The sequence below is a fragment of the Lissotriton helveticus genome, chromosome 2_1 (assembly GCF_964261635.1).
Source record: "Lissotriton helveticus chromosome 2_1, aLisHel1.1, whole genome shotgun sequence".
Lineage (NCBI taxonomy): Eukaryota > Metazoa > Chordata > Amphibia > Caudata > Salamandridae > Lissotriton > Lissotriton helveticus.
Window position 1 is genome coordinate 686268398 of NC_136059.1, and position 15963 is coordinate 686284360.

Here is a 15963-nt window from a genome sequence, read left to right on the forward strand (position 1 = left end):
CGACCTTCAATATGGGTTCCGGGCGGGCCTTGGGACTGTGGAGAGGCCCTGAACCTCGCTCTTCTGATCGGGAAGTATGTAGGTGCCAAAGGGGGCCACTTATTCCTTGTATACGTCGACCTCAGCGCAGCCTTTGACTGTGTCCTGCACTCCAAACTCTGGGCCTTGCTTGGGGAAATGGGGGTCGACCCTGCTCTCATCGCATTCTTGCGCGAACTTTATTCGGATGCAACGGCAAGAGTCAGGTTCGGGATCAACGGAGAACTTTCCCCCCCATTCCCAATTACCAAAGGGGTTAGGCAGGGCTGTGTAGTGGCTCCCTTCCTCTTCAACTTATATACAAACGGTTTGGATACAGCCATGTTAGAAGGGAGCCAGGACCTCCCACAAATTAAACATCGCCCTATACCAACGCTACTATACGCGGATGACTCCGTCATCCTCGCCAGGACGCTGACTCAACTCCAAGTACAGCTTAATAAGTACTGCTCTTATATGGGTTCCCTTGGCCTTAAGGTCAACATAAAAAAGACATTTGTAATGCACTTTGGTCCAAAAATTAAGCGCCCTAAATCTATCTTTGTGGAAAAAACCAAGCTTGAACGAACCCACGCCTACCCTTACCTGGGCATCTTGGTGGACAATTCATTGAGTTGGCGGCAGGCTGTGGCAAGTAAAAAGCTGCTCTTTCAGAGAGCAACGGCAGCCCTAGTCACCTTCTCAAGGAAACTGGGGAAACCGGCTCCTCCTGAACTTCTTACCATTTATTACGCAAAGTGCCACAGTGTGGCAACGTACGGTGCAGGGGTCTGGGGCTCTGGACCAATAAACCCACTTCAAACTGTTGAGAAAGGGTTTGTTAAATATCTGTTGGCCCTACCACAAAGTGCCCCAACTTATGCCTCGCTAGCCGAATTGGGTATGGATTACATTACGGACACCATTCGTTGCCAACCTATGTTCCTGTGGCACCGCATATGGATCAAAGAGGAGTGCCACCTAACGCGCTCATTAATTTTGGATTGCATAGCCCTGGATAACTGGGAAAAAATACCTTGGCTCGTATATATAAGGAACTTTTGTCGGGACATGGGCCGTAGCAGTTTCTTCCAGGACCCTCCCACTATGGGCGACATCTCGAGGAAAGAACTAAAAAAGCTGTGTTTGTGCCATTTAAGAGCCCTTCGATGTTCGATGGAACTGGTGATACCCGCAAATTCTCAAATTGTTGCTGTTCAGAAGTATCTGGGTATTCAACCTTATTTGACCTTCCACCTGAACAATTATGAAAAGTACCTTTTGACAAGGTTTCGTTTTAATTCTTTTTTCCTGCTTATAACCTTTCCAATTTCCCAAGACTGGTCCCCTACAATTATTCCTTGTCCCTGCGATGATCTTTCCCCTCAATCGACATTACATATTGGTTTTTTTTGTAATTATACTTTTCCTAGGAAGGTCTGGATCTTACACTTACTGCGACTAATGGGCTTAAGATCCTGTCGCCTAGCATTTTTGTCCCTGCAATCTCTTGAGTCTAGTTTTATAGCGAAGTATACAGCTAACTTTTTAAAAGCTTGCATTAAATACCGACGTAATTATGATTAATTCATATTTTAGTTAATGTTTTTCAAGTAAATGTGTTTTTTCTCTACGTGCATAACTTGATTGACTTGCTTCCAAAACGTTTTTTACAAATGTATAATTTTAATGTCATTGTACTTTTTATGGTTGCAATAATAAGTGGCAATCGAATAAAAGTTTATGAAAGAAAGAAAGAATAGTGTAGGGCTAAGTGATGAGCCCTGCGGAACACATGGTATTACTGATCTTTCTGCAGAGGAAAAAGGTCCAAGTGTGACTGATTAGGTAAGATGTAATCAAAGCGGCAGAGAGATCAGATAAAATCAACACTACATTGTTTCCCGCATCCAGGGTCAATTTTATGGTTTCAGAAACTTCCAACCAGGCGGACTCATTGGAATGTATTGGGCGAAATCTGAATTGGTGGGGGTGTAGCGCATTGGAATTTTCCAGAAAGATTAGTTGGGCATTAACACATTTTTCAAGCATTTTGTTTAATGCTGGGAGAAATGAAATGGGGGAGGAGGTTAGATAGTGTGGAAGGGGCTACAATAGATTTTTATTTGCAAAGGTTTCAAGACTGATAATTTTCAGTCTGCAGGTATCTCAGCCATTGCTAGTGAGATGTTGGGGTTTTTAGTAATATGACGGTTGACAATGTCAACTACCTTATGAAAAATGGTCGAGGACAAGGGTCATTAGGGGAGCCAGATTTACAAGCGAAGATGGCTAGTCGTGACTGTGGCAGTGTCTTCTCCTGAAGGGATACCAAGAGTACAGTCCCTGCTTTAGAGAGTCTATCCGATAAACCCTCATCAGAAGGGATCACAATGGTGGAGAAACTCCATTGAATTGGCTGCAGTTTTTCTTCTAAAAAGGAAGCAATATGATCACACAGCATTTGGGAAGGGGGAATGTCTCTAGCCAATGACTTTGGCTATAGTGCCTCCCTACCCCCCGCCTCTGATGGATCCCATATGGTATAAGACAGCGAATCTGAGCATGAGCGGTCCTGGAGACCGAATTCCATCCAGTCTCAGGGGTCAGATCCTGCCAGGAGGATCCACACGGAGAGCAATCTGACATGTTAGACCCAGAGGAACTCATGCACCCCCGCTTCTCCGACTAGTGTCCAGGGGAAAAAGTAGCCACTTATGTGGAAGGCTATGCAAACCTCTCAACAAGGAGGTATAAAACTGTGTTCGGGCGAACTGCCTCCGCCATGCCCTAGACGGCAAAGTAACTGTCACAATCAAGATCGACGAATGGATGGCCACCTTTTTGGTCAAATACCTCAGGGACCCAGAGAGTATAGACCGCTCTTGAAGGTCGTGCCAAGAAAAGCTCTTGGACATTACGGGACCGCTGACAAAGATATTAGATGTGGCTGAAGACGCCAAGGCGTCAGGGGCACTCATCTCCCCAGAAGTGCTCTCCAGTTGGATGCAACAGAACATCATTTTCCTCTGCAATGCCAACTGCGCCATCTCTACAACGCTTGATAAAGGTAGACCCCAAACTGGGGGACCTGTCCACTTCTGAGGCTGGCCAGGTGGCACATGGTGGATTCGTTGGTGATTCATTTGTCAAAGAATTAGCAAAATTTCTTTCAACCTTCAACTCACTTGATAAGGCCCAATCATCTATCAAGTGTAACTTCAATAAGCGTGTTTTCACAGTGGCCAGTCACAGTAAGGGGGGGCTCGGCTGCCAGTTCTACTTTCCCGCCTCCTACAGGAGCCAAAACTCTCAACGAGGAAAATGGCAGCACTCCTCTCACTTCGGCGGGTTCTACCCACCTAGAGGAAGTGCACTGGACCGAGGCTCCAGTAGCAAATCCCAAGGGAGAGGCCCCTCCTCCAACACACATGGTGAGTCTCACCCTCATTTTCATCAAGAATTTGAGGCCGCAGGGGTCGGCTGGCACAATTTGTAAATACTTGGCGGGTGCTTATGTTCGATGTTTTGGGTGCTCCAAACAGTTCAAGTGTTCCACACAGAATTCTATGGTTCACCTTTCCACCCTGTTCCCCCTCTCCCCTTCTGCTTCTCCAAAAAGGAGACTACACCTGTTCAGGTGGAGATTCAGGAACTCCTTGCCAAAGAGGCCATTAGCCTGTCCACCCCCCCCCCATCCCTCTGGGTTTTTGAGCAATCTGTTTCTGGTAGAGAAGTGGGACGGGGTCAACAGCCGATGATCAATCTTCGGGAATTCAATGAGTTGCTGATCTCCCGCCACTTCAAAATGCAGGGTATCCATCTTCTATGGGATCTTCTAAGACCCAGCAACTGGATGGTCAGGCTCTTCCTCAAGGATGCTTACTCAAAGGATGCTTACCCAACTATCCAGATGCACCAGAGTTGCCTCTAATTTCAGTGGCAAGCCCAGACTTTCAAGTTCACCTCTCTGCCTTTCCTTGCCCCCTTGGTGTTCTGCCAAAGTTCCCAAACCAGTGGTCAAACACTTCAGGGATTCAGGGATTCACATGATAGTGTACCTGGATGACCTGCTCCTCACAGACCAAAATATCCTCATGCACTGTCAGCACACCTGGAGATGGTGGTGAATCTCTTCTAGTCCCTGTGATTCATTGTCAATCAGGAGAAATCAGCTCTCATCCCGTCTTGCACCCTTACTTTTTTAGGATTTGTGAGCAATTCATTGGAGGTGACTCCTAGTCTTCCTTCCTGGAAGATGGCCAAAATTTGCTACGAAGTGCGAAGGACATTATCCAAGCCTAAGACTTCCCTTTGTCAGATCGCACAGGTGGTAGGCTTCTTGTCCCTCTCCATTCAGGCCCTTTTCCCAGGCCCCATTCACTTTCAAGCCCTTCAGAGGCTGAAGGTGTGTCATCTGTGACCTGGTCTTACGTACTCCCAATACATTCCACTTTTGAAGGAAGCCAAGGAGGAACTCCGCTGGTGGCTTTGCCATATAGAAGTCTGGAACAGGCGGGCAATTTTCGGCTCACAACTGGACCTGGTGATGGAGTTCGATGTCAGCAGTTCAGGTTATGGCGCTCGGTTTAGAGAGCTCACCACAGGTGGCTGAACAGTCCCGGCATATCAATTACCTGGAAATTCTGGCAGGTTTGTTTGCGGAGAAATGCTGGACCAGAGATCAAGTGCAGTGATATTTTGAAAATGGACAATGTGGTAGTGGTCGGTTAAATCAACCACGTAGGAGGTACTCGGTCCCAGGCCCTCTCAGATCTGGTCAAGCGCTTTTGGAAATACTGCCTCAAACAAGGTGTCAGTGACGGTGGAACATCTCCCGGAACATCTTGCGGGGACAGAAAACCAAGTCACGGATTGGGAATCGCAGCACCTCCGGGACACGAGCCAGTGGCGGCTTCTCCTGTTTCAAGCCCTCGCCAACAGGTGGTTCCCCCTGTATGGTGAACCTATTCACGTCCAGATCCGATCACCAGCTTCCCCGCTACTTCAGTTGAAGGTTGGGCCCAGGGGCGGTAGAAAAATATACCTTCCTGCAAGAAAGGTCGAGAGAGCAGGGATAGGCCTGCCCCTGCACATTCCCCCCCCCCCCAGTGATAATCAGATTGCCCCCCCCCCATGATAATCAGATTGGCAACACAAGTGCTCAGGCAAAGGGCAGATCTGGTGGTGGTGATCTCGATGTTAAACTCACAAATCTGGTTTCCAGTTCACATGGAGCTTTCTTGGGATTTCCCAATCCATCCACCCTTATATCCGTCTCTCTCAGCGATCCTCAGGGAATCCCTAATCTCTGGTGACGAAGAGCACCATCCAACTCATGGAGTGAGGATTACAGGTCTCCATGGCAAGTCCCGGAACTTTAAAGAAGCGCAGCAGACCTCCTTTCGCTGGCATGGGCAGAAAGTATGGTCAAACCTTACCAATTGGCTTGGTCCCACTGTGTGGGCTGGTGTCCGCTACGGAGCCTGGATCCCATGGGATGGATGTTGACAATATCTTTAACTTCCTGGCATTGTTGGCTTCAGACGGAATGGCATATAGATTGGTCAATACCTTTAGGAGCACAATTTTTGCGGGACATGCGATTGTCGAAGGCCTACCTGATGGGGAACATATGCTGGTTAAGAAATTGCTCAAAGGCACTTGTTTGTCTCTTCCTCCGGAACCACAGTATTTGGTCATCTGGGATGTTAATAATGTCCTGAACCTGTTCATCTCTTGGCCCAGAAATAAGTATCTCTCCCGTAAACAGCTGTCGGTCAAGTTGGCCACCATTTTGTGTATGATCTTGTGCAGGAGAGTATTGAATGTTGGGGCCTTGGGCATCACAGGGAGGAGTTGCCCTCTAGATCACTGAAGGAAAGTAGTCTTGTAAACCGGATTAGAATCTCCCTTGGTCGGCATCTGTTGCCGTAAGAAAGAGGGTAAGAGATGAGGAACACAAGCGTCTGATGCTGCTCACTAGTTGCTGATTGGTCACTGGACTTACCATCATAAATCTTCATTGTCCCTCGGTTTATGGGAAATTAGGTTTGTTGTTTGATGTGTTTTGACATCGCTGCTATCGAAATATTCAAAGAAAGAATTAGCCTAATCCTCGCCTCTGTGTTATTAATGGAATTCAAACTTTCTGTTAAAATAGTTAGAAAATTTGCCATTACTTGGGAGTTAATGATTGCCAGATAACAGCAATATTAGCTAAAGCCTGCTATCAGCCCATCCACCCTTTTTCTTCGATTACAGAATGTTTTCCACATCACAAAAGAGCCACAGGATTTAAATAATTGCCAACAAGGCTGGACAGGCTATATGGAATACAGGAATTGCCCCCAAAAATACTGTTGACCAGAGGGCTCCTCTGAAAAGTGGATGTACTGAGGAATCATCCTTTATATTGTCTGCCAAACAGCTCAGAGGAAACACACACTTTCTTGTAGCTGTGTTTATATTACACCTCACCCTCAAATTCTCATGGAGACAGTCAGAATCACTTCCTGCACTCACCCTGGTGAGGGGGCTGTGTATAAACACATTTGTAGGTGCAACATTTAGCTCTGTCCCTTGCTCATGACTGGAATGCTTTCTTGCCACAGTTACCTTCTCTTTAATTAATGACTTTTCTCCCTAGCTGTTAAGTTTGTCCTGCCCCTGTAGCATGTCTTTACCCTAACTTTTAATTGGTAGAGTTGCACCCTTTTGATGCGGATGTCATTGAACTATTTTCCTTTCTTTTTTTTCTTGTTTCATTCCTAATTCAGTACTCCATGAGACATCATGCCCGGCTCCTGCCTCTGCGTATGTTTAGACTGCATACTTTTCTAGATCGCTGAACCATATCAGTGGCAACCCTCACTTCTTACCCTTCTTCAGAGTCCTGCACGCATGCTCTCATTGTAGATTCTCCGACTTCATCGTCTCTCCGACTCCTTAGGTTTGAGGGTCTCTCTGCATGGATGAGTCCAGAGATTAGCTTTTCTCATGTAGCGTATGCCAGGCAGTGACTGAAGGGCTTTGTGATGCCCTGAGGGTAAACAGACATAATATCGACTACAAAATATCGAATGGACATAATATCGAGTCCAAAATATAGGCTGGACAAAATATCGAATGGACAGAATATAGAGATCAAACATATCGGTTTGAAGGTAAGTAATGTAATATCGAATGTTAAAAATAAAGAAAGTTAAAATATCTAAGTATATAATATAGGTTATTAAAATTATCGAATTTTTAAACATATCACATTTTTATAGTGTTTGTTATGTTATTATATGTGTGAAAAGTGTGTATTTATGTTATAATTAATTTTAAATAATGAATTTAGGTTTTTTTAATTTTTGCGTAATGTAATTCTGTAGCGGGTTGTGGGTTTATAGGGGAATAGGGTGGGAAGTAATTTAATTATAATTAATTAAATATGTAAATTATTTGTTAATTAATTTATATTTGGTAATTAATTAAATTTTAATTGGCAATTAATTTTAATTAATTGCTTAATTGCTAATTATGTTAATTTTTACTAATTAATTTTCTGTATCGGGTTGTGGGTTTATAGGGGAATTGGGTGGGAAGTAATTTATTTATTATTAATTAAATATGTAAAAATATTTATTGGTATTTTTTTCAGAATTAATTGTTAATTTTTATGGGTAATTAAATTTGAATTGCAAATTAATTTTATTTAATTGATTAATTGCTAATTATGTTAATTTTACTAATTTATTTTCTGTAGCGGGTTGTGAGTTTATAGGGGAATAGGGTGGGAAGTAATTTATTTATAATTAATTAAATAATTCAATTTATTTAATTGTTTTTAATTTTAATTAATTTTTAATAATTTTATAATTGTTAATTAATTATTTGTTAATTTGTAATCAATTTGAATAGGTAAGTAATAGTAAAAATTAATTGTAATTGGTAAATTTTATTGATTAATTAGTATATTATATTAAATTGGTAATTACTTTTAATTAATTTTTTATAGATTTTTTTTATACTGTCTTTAAATAATATAAGAAGTATTTACTTTCTCTACTGTTGCACTCACTGGAGTGGGAATAGTAATTTTTACCCCTACGCTATCCAACGCTTTCCCTACTGTTGCACCCACAGGAGTGGGAATAGTAATTTTTACCTCTACGCTATCCAACGCTTTCCCTACTGTTGCACTCTTTGGAGTGGGAATAGTAATTTTTACCCCTACGCTATCCAACGCTTTCCCTACTGTTGCACCCATTGGAGTGGGAATAGCAATTTTTACCCCTAGGCTATCCAACGCTTTCCCTACTGTTGCACTCTGTGGAGTGGGAATAGTAATTGTTACCTCTACGCTATCCAACGCTTTCCCTACTGTTGCACTCTTTGGAGTGGGAATAGTAATTTTTACCCCTACGCTATCCAACGCTTGCAATGCACCCATTGGAGTGGGAATAGTCATTTTTACCCCTACGCTATCCAACACTTTCCCTACTGTTGCACTAACTGGAGTGGGAATAGTAATTTTTACCTCTACGCTATCCAACGCTTTCCCTACTGTTGCACTCTCTGGAGTGGGAATAGTAATTCGTACCCCTACGCTATCCAACGCTTTCCCTACTGTTGCACTCTGGAGTGGGAATAGTAATTTTTACACTTCCGCTATCCAACGGTGATAATATTGCATAATATTTATTTATATTATGTTACTATATATATTTTTTTTAACAAATATGATTGTACATTTTTTTTATTACTTTCATTAATTATTTAATTATTATAAGGTAATTTAAGTATTTTTAAGTATATTTTAGTAATTAATTTTTAATATTAATTTAATTTAACATTGTTTTTAATAAAGTCGATATTTTTATAAACTATATTTTTGTAAACGATATTTTTTACTCGATATTTTTGTACTTACCGGTTTGTAGATACAAAGTCGATATTCTGTCTGTCGATATTTTGTCAACGATATTTTTGATGGTCGATATTATGTCCCTCGATATTATGTCAGTGATCCTCCCTGAGAGTTGTCCCACACCACTTTCCTGTGCTGTTAGTGCCCTCTTTTTCCCACTCCTCTCTCTCCGCAGCCACGCTCCATACTGACCGCTACTGTTACAGTGCCGAATACTTTTAAAATGTGCCGCTAATGGCAAAGTAAATATCAGTGACTGAACATCTTGAAAGATCATCCCTTTACTGTTAAGATGGCTGCCACATTCTCTGATGCAACATGTCGTGACACTAGGACTATCTTGAAATACAGAAACAAAGATTACAAAAGCTCAAAGTAGCTGCCATGTTAGGTGATGTAACGTAAAGTGACTCAACACAGCGTTCGCAACATGGTGAAAACCATGAAATTATGAAATAGACATGTGATGTATGTTAAAAGCTTCTATTCAAATTTTATATGCCTATTTTTTTAAATTAGACAAGTGTGTAACAACTAATACAACAGCATAGCAAGCGAGCTGAGAAGAACAAAAACACGTAGAGATTAAAATATTCTCTTCAATGCTGTACATTTCATATTACCCAACGACAATGTATTCGGTGAAAAAGGGCGGGTGAATGAGGACGTTTTATTGAAAATAACAGCATTCTGTTAAATGAGGTACGTATTCCCAAACTGTACAATAAAGAGTTCTATAATTTTGAAACAACATGAAGTAATTCTTCCTCAACATCTCCTCAGTTACAAAAGGTTCAAAATAAGAAATCCGTACCTCTCCGAGAGCTTCATAGCGTTTTTGATTCCACCTGTGCAAGTCTTCCCGGAAGTTAAAAACAAACGGCTCCCCAGTTGTGATATGCCTCAATTGCCCCTCTACAAAATAAGAAACAATGTACAAAGTTATCCTGATGGCGAGTCAGGCAATCCCTCTGTGGAGGCGGAACCCCAAAACTTAAGACACCCCAACATTCAGATCACTCGCTAGATCAGATAAACCCAATATTAGTTTAGCAGAGTACTGAGTAATAACTTGGACCACCCAATAACGTAGTTCTATACTGGGGAAAAAGTTGAAAGGTTTTATTACAAAAACGTATACTTAAAGCTCTACAGAGCAATGCAATACAGGCCATGAAGGCTCAAGTACACAATACATAGTCAAAATCATAATTATTTTAAAGTGTCAAATGAACAGCGAAATCATAAGAGAAACATACAATATACCTAGCTATTAGGAAAATCATCAATAATAATCCTCTGAATAAAAGGTAGAGTCTCTACCAGAAACGGAAAGTCATCCGAAATAGTTCTAAAAAATCTGGCTCACCTGCAGTATCAAGGGGTTCTTGTACCCAATTTTTGCATTTAGAATTAACAAAACCACAGTTTTAGCATGCCATTTACCCATGTAACATTTCATTTGATAAATCAGTGAAATCCACATAACATTACACATTAGCACTATCCCATTTCCTAAGAAAGAATCAAGCAGCTTCACAATGCAGCATCATAGGAAGTTCAACTAAAATGCAACATTATTAAACAATAGGCCATACAACAGCCGAATAGTGGTAAGCCTAGAAACAGTACAGTGGAAGAACTTAGAGTTGTTACAACTGTTAAACACTAGAAAGTTCCTTCACAACACATGCATATATCAGCTTGTCTCTTGCTCCGCCGAGCCTGTGGGGAGAAAAAAGATTGCCAGGGAATGAGACGGGAGGGGAAAGAGCAGGAATTAAATGAGCAGCAATAAAACAGCATCCATATTAACTAATATGGTGAATTCATGAAAATGTGGCACAACTAAACTACATAAATAAATGCACTTCGGCATATCATATTAAATTTGTTTAAACTAAAAGCATGTATAAGAAATCATTCTTTAGTCACTAAAATTATACATGCCTAGAAACGTTTCTACACCTCATCCACCAGATGTTTAAAAGCAAATTCCGCAGTTCAAGACTATGGATCAGTTTAGAAATAGAAGATTTTGCTTGATGTTTTTAAGCCAATTTTGCACTTCAATACCTTTCTTTGCTCCTATTCCCCGTCTCACAAGGGTTGCATCGGAATATCTGCCAGGATGCAGGGGGTGGAGAGAAGGGCTGTGGTGGTCAGCGATGGCTCTCTTAATAAACTAGAAACTCAGGTTGCCAGCACACTGCCGGAGGCTGTCGTTCAGGGAACAACCTTTATTGAGACAGGGAATATGCTCATGTGGGTTGAGGTTACACGACAACTCATGAACTCATGACATTCTAGCCGCACTCTATGGTCCTTGACTCTATTTTAGTGGACAGATGCAAGCGCGCAGCGCGCGCGCCGATGGCGCGCCAGAGGCAAGCCCGTCTGTGCCCGTCCGCGCCCTGACGCGTCCAGCGGACAGAAATTATGGCCAAAATGCGATCACTGTAAGTAAGAGAATTACATACTCAGCTGCGCAACTTCACAGACTTAGTAAATATATTTATCCTAAATGCGCTGTATGTACTCCTCCTTATCGCGGCTTTACTTGCATTCAATGCAATTTTACATTGGGTCCTCTGCGTCTTATAAACACCATTTCCAGAACTGGCCTTCAGGTCTGTCACAGCACCACCTCTGCCAAAATGGCATGTCGCCAGAATTTGTACTTTTTAAGCCTTAACGGTCGTTCTCTGGCCAAAAATAAGCAGCATATTTTTGACCTTCTTAGTACTGAACATCCAGATGCACTCTTTCTGACCGAAACATGGCTTCATGCCAGTTCTTGCCCCAACATTGTCACTGCTCTTCCTCCTGGATATGTCATTGCCAGGAAAGATCGAGACACAGGCAAAGGCGGGGGGATTGCTATAATTTATAAATCTACTAAATTCTGTGAATTTTAAGCTAATTCCATCACAGAGTGTGAAGCGGCTTTGTTTAAACTCTCTGTATCCCCTCAGCTCACCTTCTCTGGCATTTTAATTTATCGCCCTCTGGGGAAGCCCGGCCCCTGGGTCTCCACTTTCCATGACCTTATCGCTCCCTTTATTTTAAAGGCAGCGAATTTTACAATTCTAGGTGACCTGAACCTTCAACTAGAAGATAATCAGAATAACATCTGCCGTACGTTTTTATCTGATTTGGAGGCTCTAAGCTTACGGTTATGCAATCAGGGCCCTACTCATAAGGCGAGACACCTTTTGGATCCAATTTTGTCCAATCTTTGCTATGACTGTAGTACTCCTGCGCTTCAGTTAGACTGGTGCGGCCATTTTATAATTCCATTCAACCTGCAGCCTTCCACATCTAGGGTAGTGGCCCCTCCTACTAGCTCAAGTAGTCTCAGATCTTGGGGCAAGATCTGAATATGGATAAAATGAATAAGTTGAATACTATTCTGTCTACTAGCATACCTGATGTAACTTTACCTTTGCTTTCATTAAATACTGCTGTCTCGGACTGGCTAACCAATGCCAACGACATCTGTCTGCCCCCTGTACCCAAACGCAGCTTTACTCATTACCCACCGTGCCCCATGGTTTACAAACGATCTTAAAGTTATTAAGTGTAAATGTAAAGCACTAGAAAGAAGATGGAGGAGATCGTACTTTTTAACTTGTAAAGATGCTTACAAAGCTGCTCTTAAAAGTTATCATTCAGCGTGTAAAGAGGCACGCATTTTTTACGTTGCTAACACAATAACTAAGGCATCTAACCGTCCTCTGGCTCTATTTTCAGTAGTGAAGAAGCTAGCTGGCTCTGATATCATCCCTCCTCCTCCTGTCTTTGATGAAAATCAATGTAACAACATTGCTGACTTCTTTATTCAGAAGTTTGAACTTATTTACAAGTCAGTCTCTGCTCCTTCCCCTTCCTTGTGTAGTATGGCTTCTGCATTTTACCCTACATATCACAGTAACTGACCAGATAGCCAAGATTTCTTCCTGGCACCCATTTGAAGAGGCATCTTTCCAAAATTGTTCTGGGTCTCCTCTTGATCCTTTGCCTATTAACATCCTTTGTCAGCTCTCTGCCACATTGAAAGGCGTCCTTATCGATCTTCTTAACGCCTCTATGCGGGAGGCCTTGGTACCCCCCCGAGTGGAAGCGAGCCATGGTCATCCCTTTGTTGAAAAAGGCCGGAGCAGATCCTTCTGTAATATCTAACTTTAGACCTATATCTCTACTTCCGGCTTTCTCCAAAATTTTGGAGAAACATATCAATACTCAACTGACACAACACATAGATAAAGTTGGCTTTCTTCATTATGCACAATCCGGGTTCAGAGCCAACTTTTGAACTGAAACCCCTCTGCTTCGGGTTACTGAGAAACTGCGCCAGCATTTAGATCAAGGGGAAACTGCGGCACTCATTCTATTAGATTTGAGTGCCGCATTCGACACTGTGTTCGACATCTTGCTTAACGCCCTTAGGTCTCTTGGGCTGGACGGCACTGCCCTATCCTGGTTTTCTTCATTCCTTGAGGGTCGCACTCTTCAAGTCTTTTCTGCTAAGGCATCATCTAAGATCTGCGTATCAGCATATGGAGTCCCACAGGGATCCATTTTAAGCCCACTACTCTTCAACATCTATGTCAGACCTCTGGCAGAGATCGTGGAAGAGGCGGGTCTTTCCCTATATTCGTATGCGGTTGATACGCAGATTGTCTTCTCGCTTTCCACCACTAAAGACGCTACGACATCTGCCCTTCAGTGCGGCCTACGGCAAGTGAGAGAGTGGATGTGCCTTAACTTTTTTTTTTTTCAAGACCTTTATTGTGCCTTTCGAATCATACACAGCTTCTGGCCTACAACCCCAGGGGCCGGCCGCAACACGTTCTCTTGCATTCGATACCGGCTGGATAACACAGCCCAAGTGCCGACATCCCGGGGGTTCGGCGGCGTTATATAACAATGTGTGCACAAAACTCGCATTGTGACTCCTGATATATATAGGTCTGGTTTTACTATTTTATAACAATAACCTAACTTAACTAAGGAAGTTACCACATTTAGATCGTAAGGCAGATGAGGAAATGAGTGCACAACCCCTGTCCCATCTTGTATGCGTTGATTGTCCTTTGTGGGTGAGCAGAGCCATTACCACTGGATCGGCTGTTACCATGTTCCCGTGTAGGTGGGTGCTTCTGTTGTAGTTCACTACTAAGTCAGGCTAGCCTGTCTGGCAGTCCCTTCCCCTCCCAATCATGAATCTGAGTTGGACTCAAGGGTCACTATCCCGCCCCCTTCCTTCCACTCCTCCTACTCGTCTTCCCCCTCCTCGTCTGATGTCAGTGGGTCGGTCTACTGCAGGGGTTCACATATCTCCCCCCTGAACCCGTTCCATGGGGTCCTTATTTTGTTCCATTTACGTGGGCAGGCCCTACTGGTGTATACTGCCCTCTCTGTTATCATCACCCTGTCCATGTTCGTACACCATTGTGTTAACGTGGGGGACTCTACCGCACCCCACTTCTGTGCTATATCACGTTTTGCTATCATCATACCTAACGTGAACTACTGTTGGCCATGTCTGGAGAGGTCGTTCGGTTCCCAGACATTTAACAGGCACTTACGTGGTTCAGGGACTAGGGACACTCCCATTGTTTGAGATATGGTGCGCATTATTTGTCTCCAATACTCCTGGATGCGTGGGCATTCCCATATAGTGTGGAAGAACGTTCCCTCCTCCCCACAGCTGCGAAGACAATAGGGATGTTGTGCCCGCTGTATTAAGTGTAGTGTTTTTCTCGTGTAGTACACGCTGTGTATAATCTTACACTGCACGAGCCGGAATTTTGCCGATATGCCCACCTACTTAGGCGACGCCAGTGCTTCGTTCCACTCCGAATCGTCCATTTCTCCTAAGTCCCCCTCCCATTTGTCTTTCAGTTTTACCATAGGATCTGATAGGTTGTTGATCAATTTACGGTAAGTGAGGGACGTAGCACGTTCTTGCATGTAGGAGGCGATCCTCAAGTAGAGATGCCTCTGGGACCTCTGCTTCAGGTGGGATGGCTGTAAGCAGGGCGTGCCGGATCTGCACATACCGGAACGTTTCCGTGGGTCCTAGCTCATATAGCTGTCGCAGCTGGGCGAAGGGGATCACAGTACCTTTTTCCCACAGGTCTCCCACTGTGGATATACCGATGTTGTCCCAGTGTGTAAAGCCCTTACTGCGTCTCAGGTTACCCAGGGCCCAGGTGTCCCACAATGGGGTGAGCTGAGTAATTCGCCCCTTCCATCCCAGTTTTGCTTGTGCCGTGTGCCACAGTGCTGTGGTAAGTCTTGTGGGTCCCACCAGTTTGTGCACTAGGCGTCGGTCGTATAGGGGTGCCAGTATACTGTTGGTGCCCAATTGTGCCCGGTCAGCCCTGTATGCCGGGTCTTCTTGGGGTGCATGCAGCCATTGGTTGATGGGCTTTAATTGAGCGGCCCAGTAATATAATTGCAGGTTCGGCAACGCAATCCCCCCGTCGTACCAACCCCTGTGCAGTTTAGCCTGAGCAATGCGCGCCGGGCGATTACTCCACATGAGACCGGTTACCAATGCAGACACCTGCCTGAAGTATCCTGGTAACACCGGGTATGGTGTATTTTCTAGGATGTATAAGAAGCGCAGCAGCGACATCATTTTATGTAGCACCGCTCTGCCCAGCAGTGTCAAGGGCAGCGTCGCCCAAAACTTGACATATTGTTTCAGCCGCTCCAGCGGTGGTGTCAGATTTTTCCGGACGAATTCCAATGGGGCCTTGGTGACATGGATGCCCAGGTACTTGAAGGAAGACCCTGCTGTTCTTAAGGGGCAATCGTCGTCAAGAGTCGGGCCGGACCCTGCAGGACATACAGTTCCGACTTTGCCCAGTTTAAGGTGTATCCTGATATTTTCTCATGCTCGTCACACAGAGCCAAAAGTGCCGGTATGCTGTGTTCCGGTTCCGTTAGGTACACGAGCATGTCGTCCGCGTATAGCGAAAGGCGATCTTCCCACCCTTCTGCCCAGGTGATTCCCT

The 15963-nt window shown here is 43.7% G+C and overlaps 1 protein-coding gene across 4 annotated transcripts in view; it reads right to left on the reverse strand.

Annotated features, from left to right (window-relative positions):
* The window catches only part of ARB2A (ARB2 cotranscriptional regulator A), a 1817924-nt gene that overhangs the window by 1563296 nt on the left and 238665 nt on the right, over positions 1-15963 (reverse strand). For all 4 annotated transcript variants that reach the window (XM_078675377.1, XM_078675378.1, XM_078675379.1 and 1 more), the window contains one exon: positions 9750-9850. In XM_078675377.1, coding sequence (XP_078531503.1) covers positions 9750-9850 — 101 coding nt within the window. The remainder of the gene's footprint in view (positions 1-9749; positions 9851-15963) is intronic.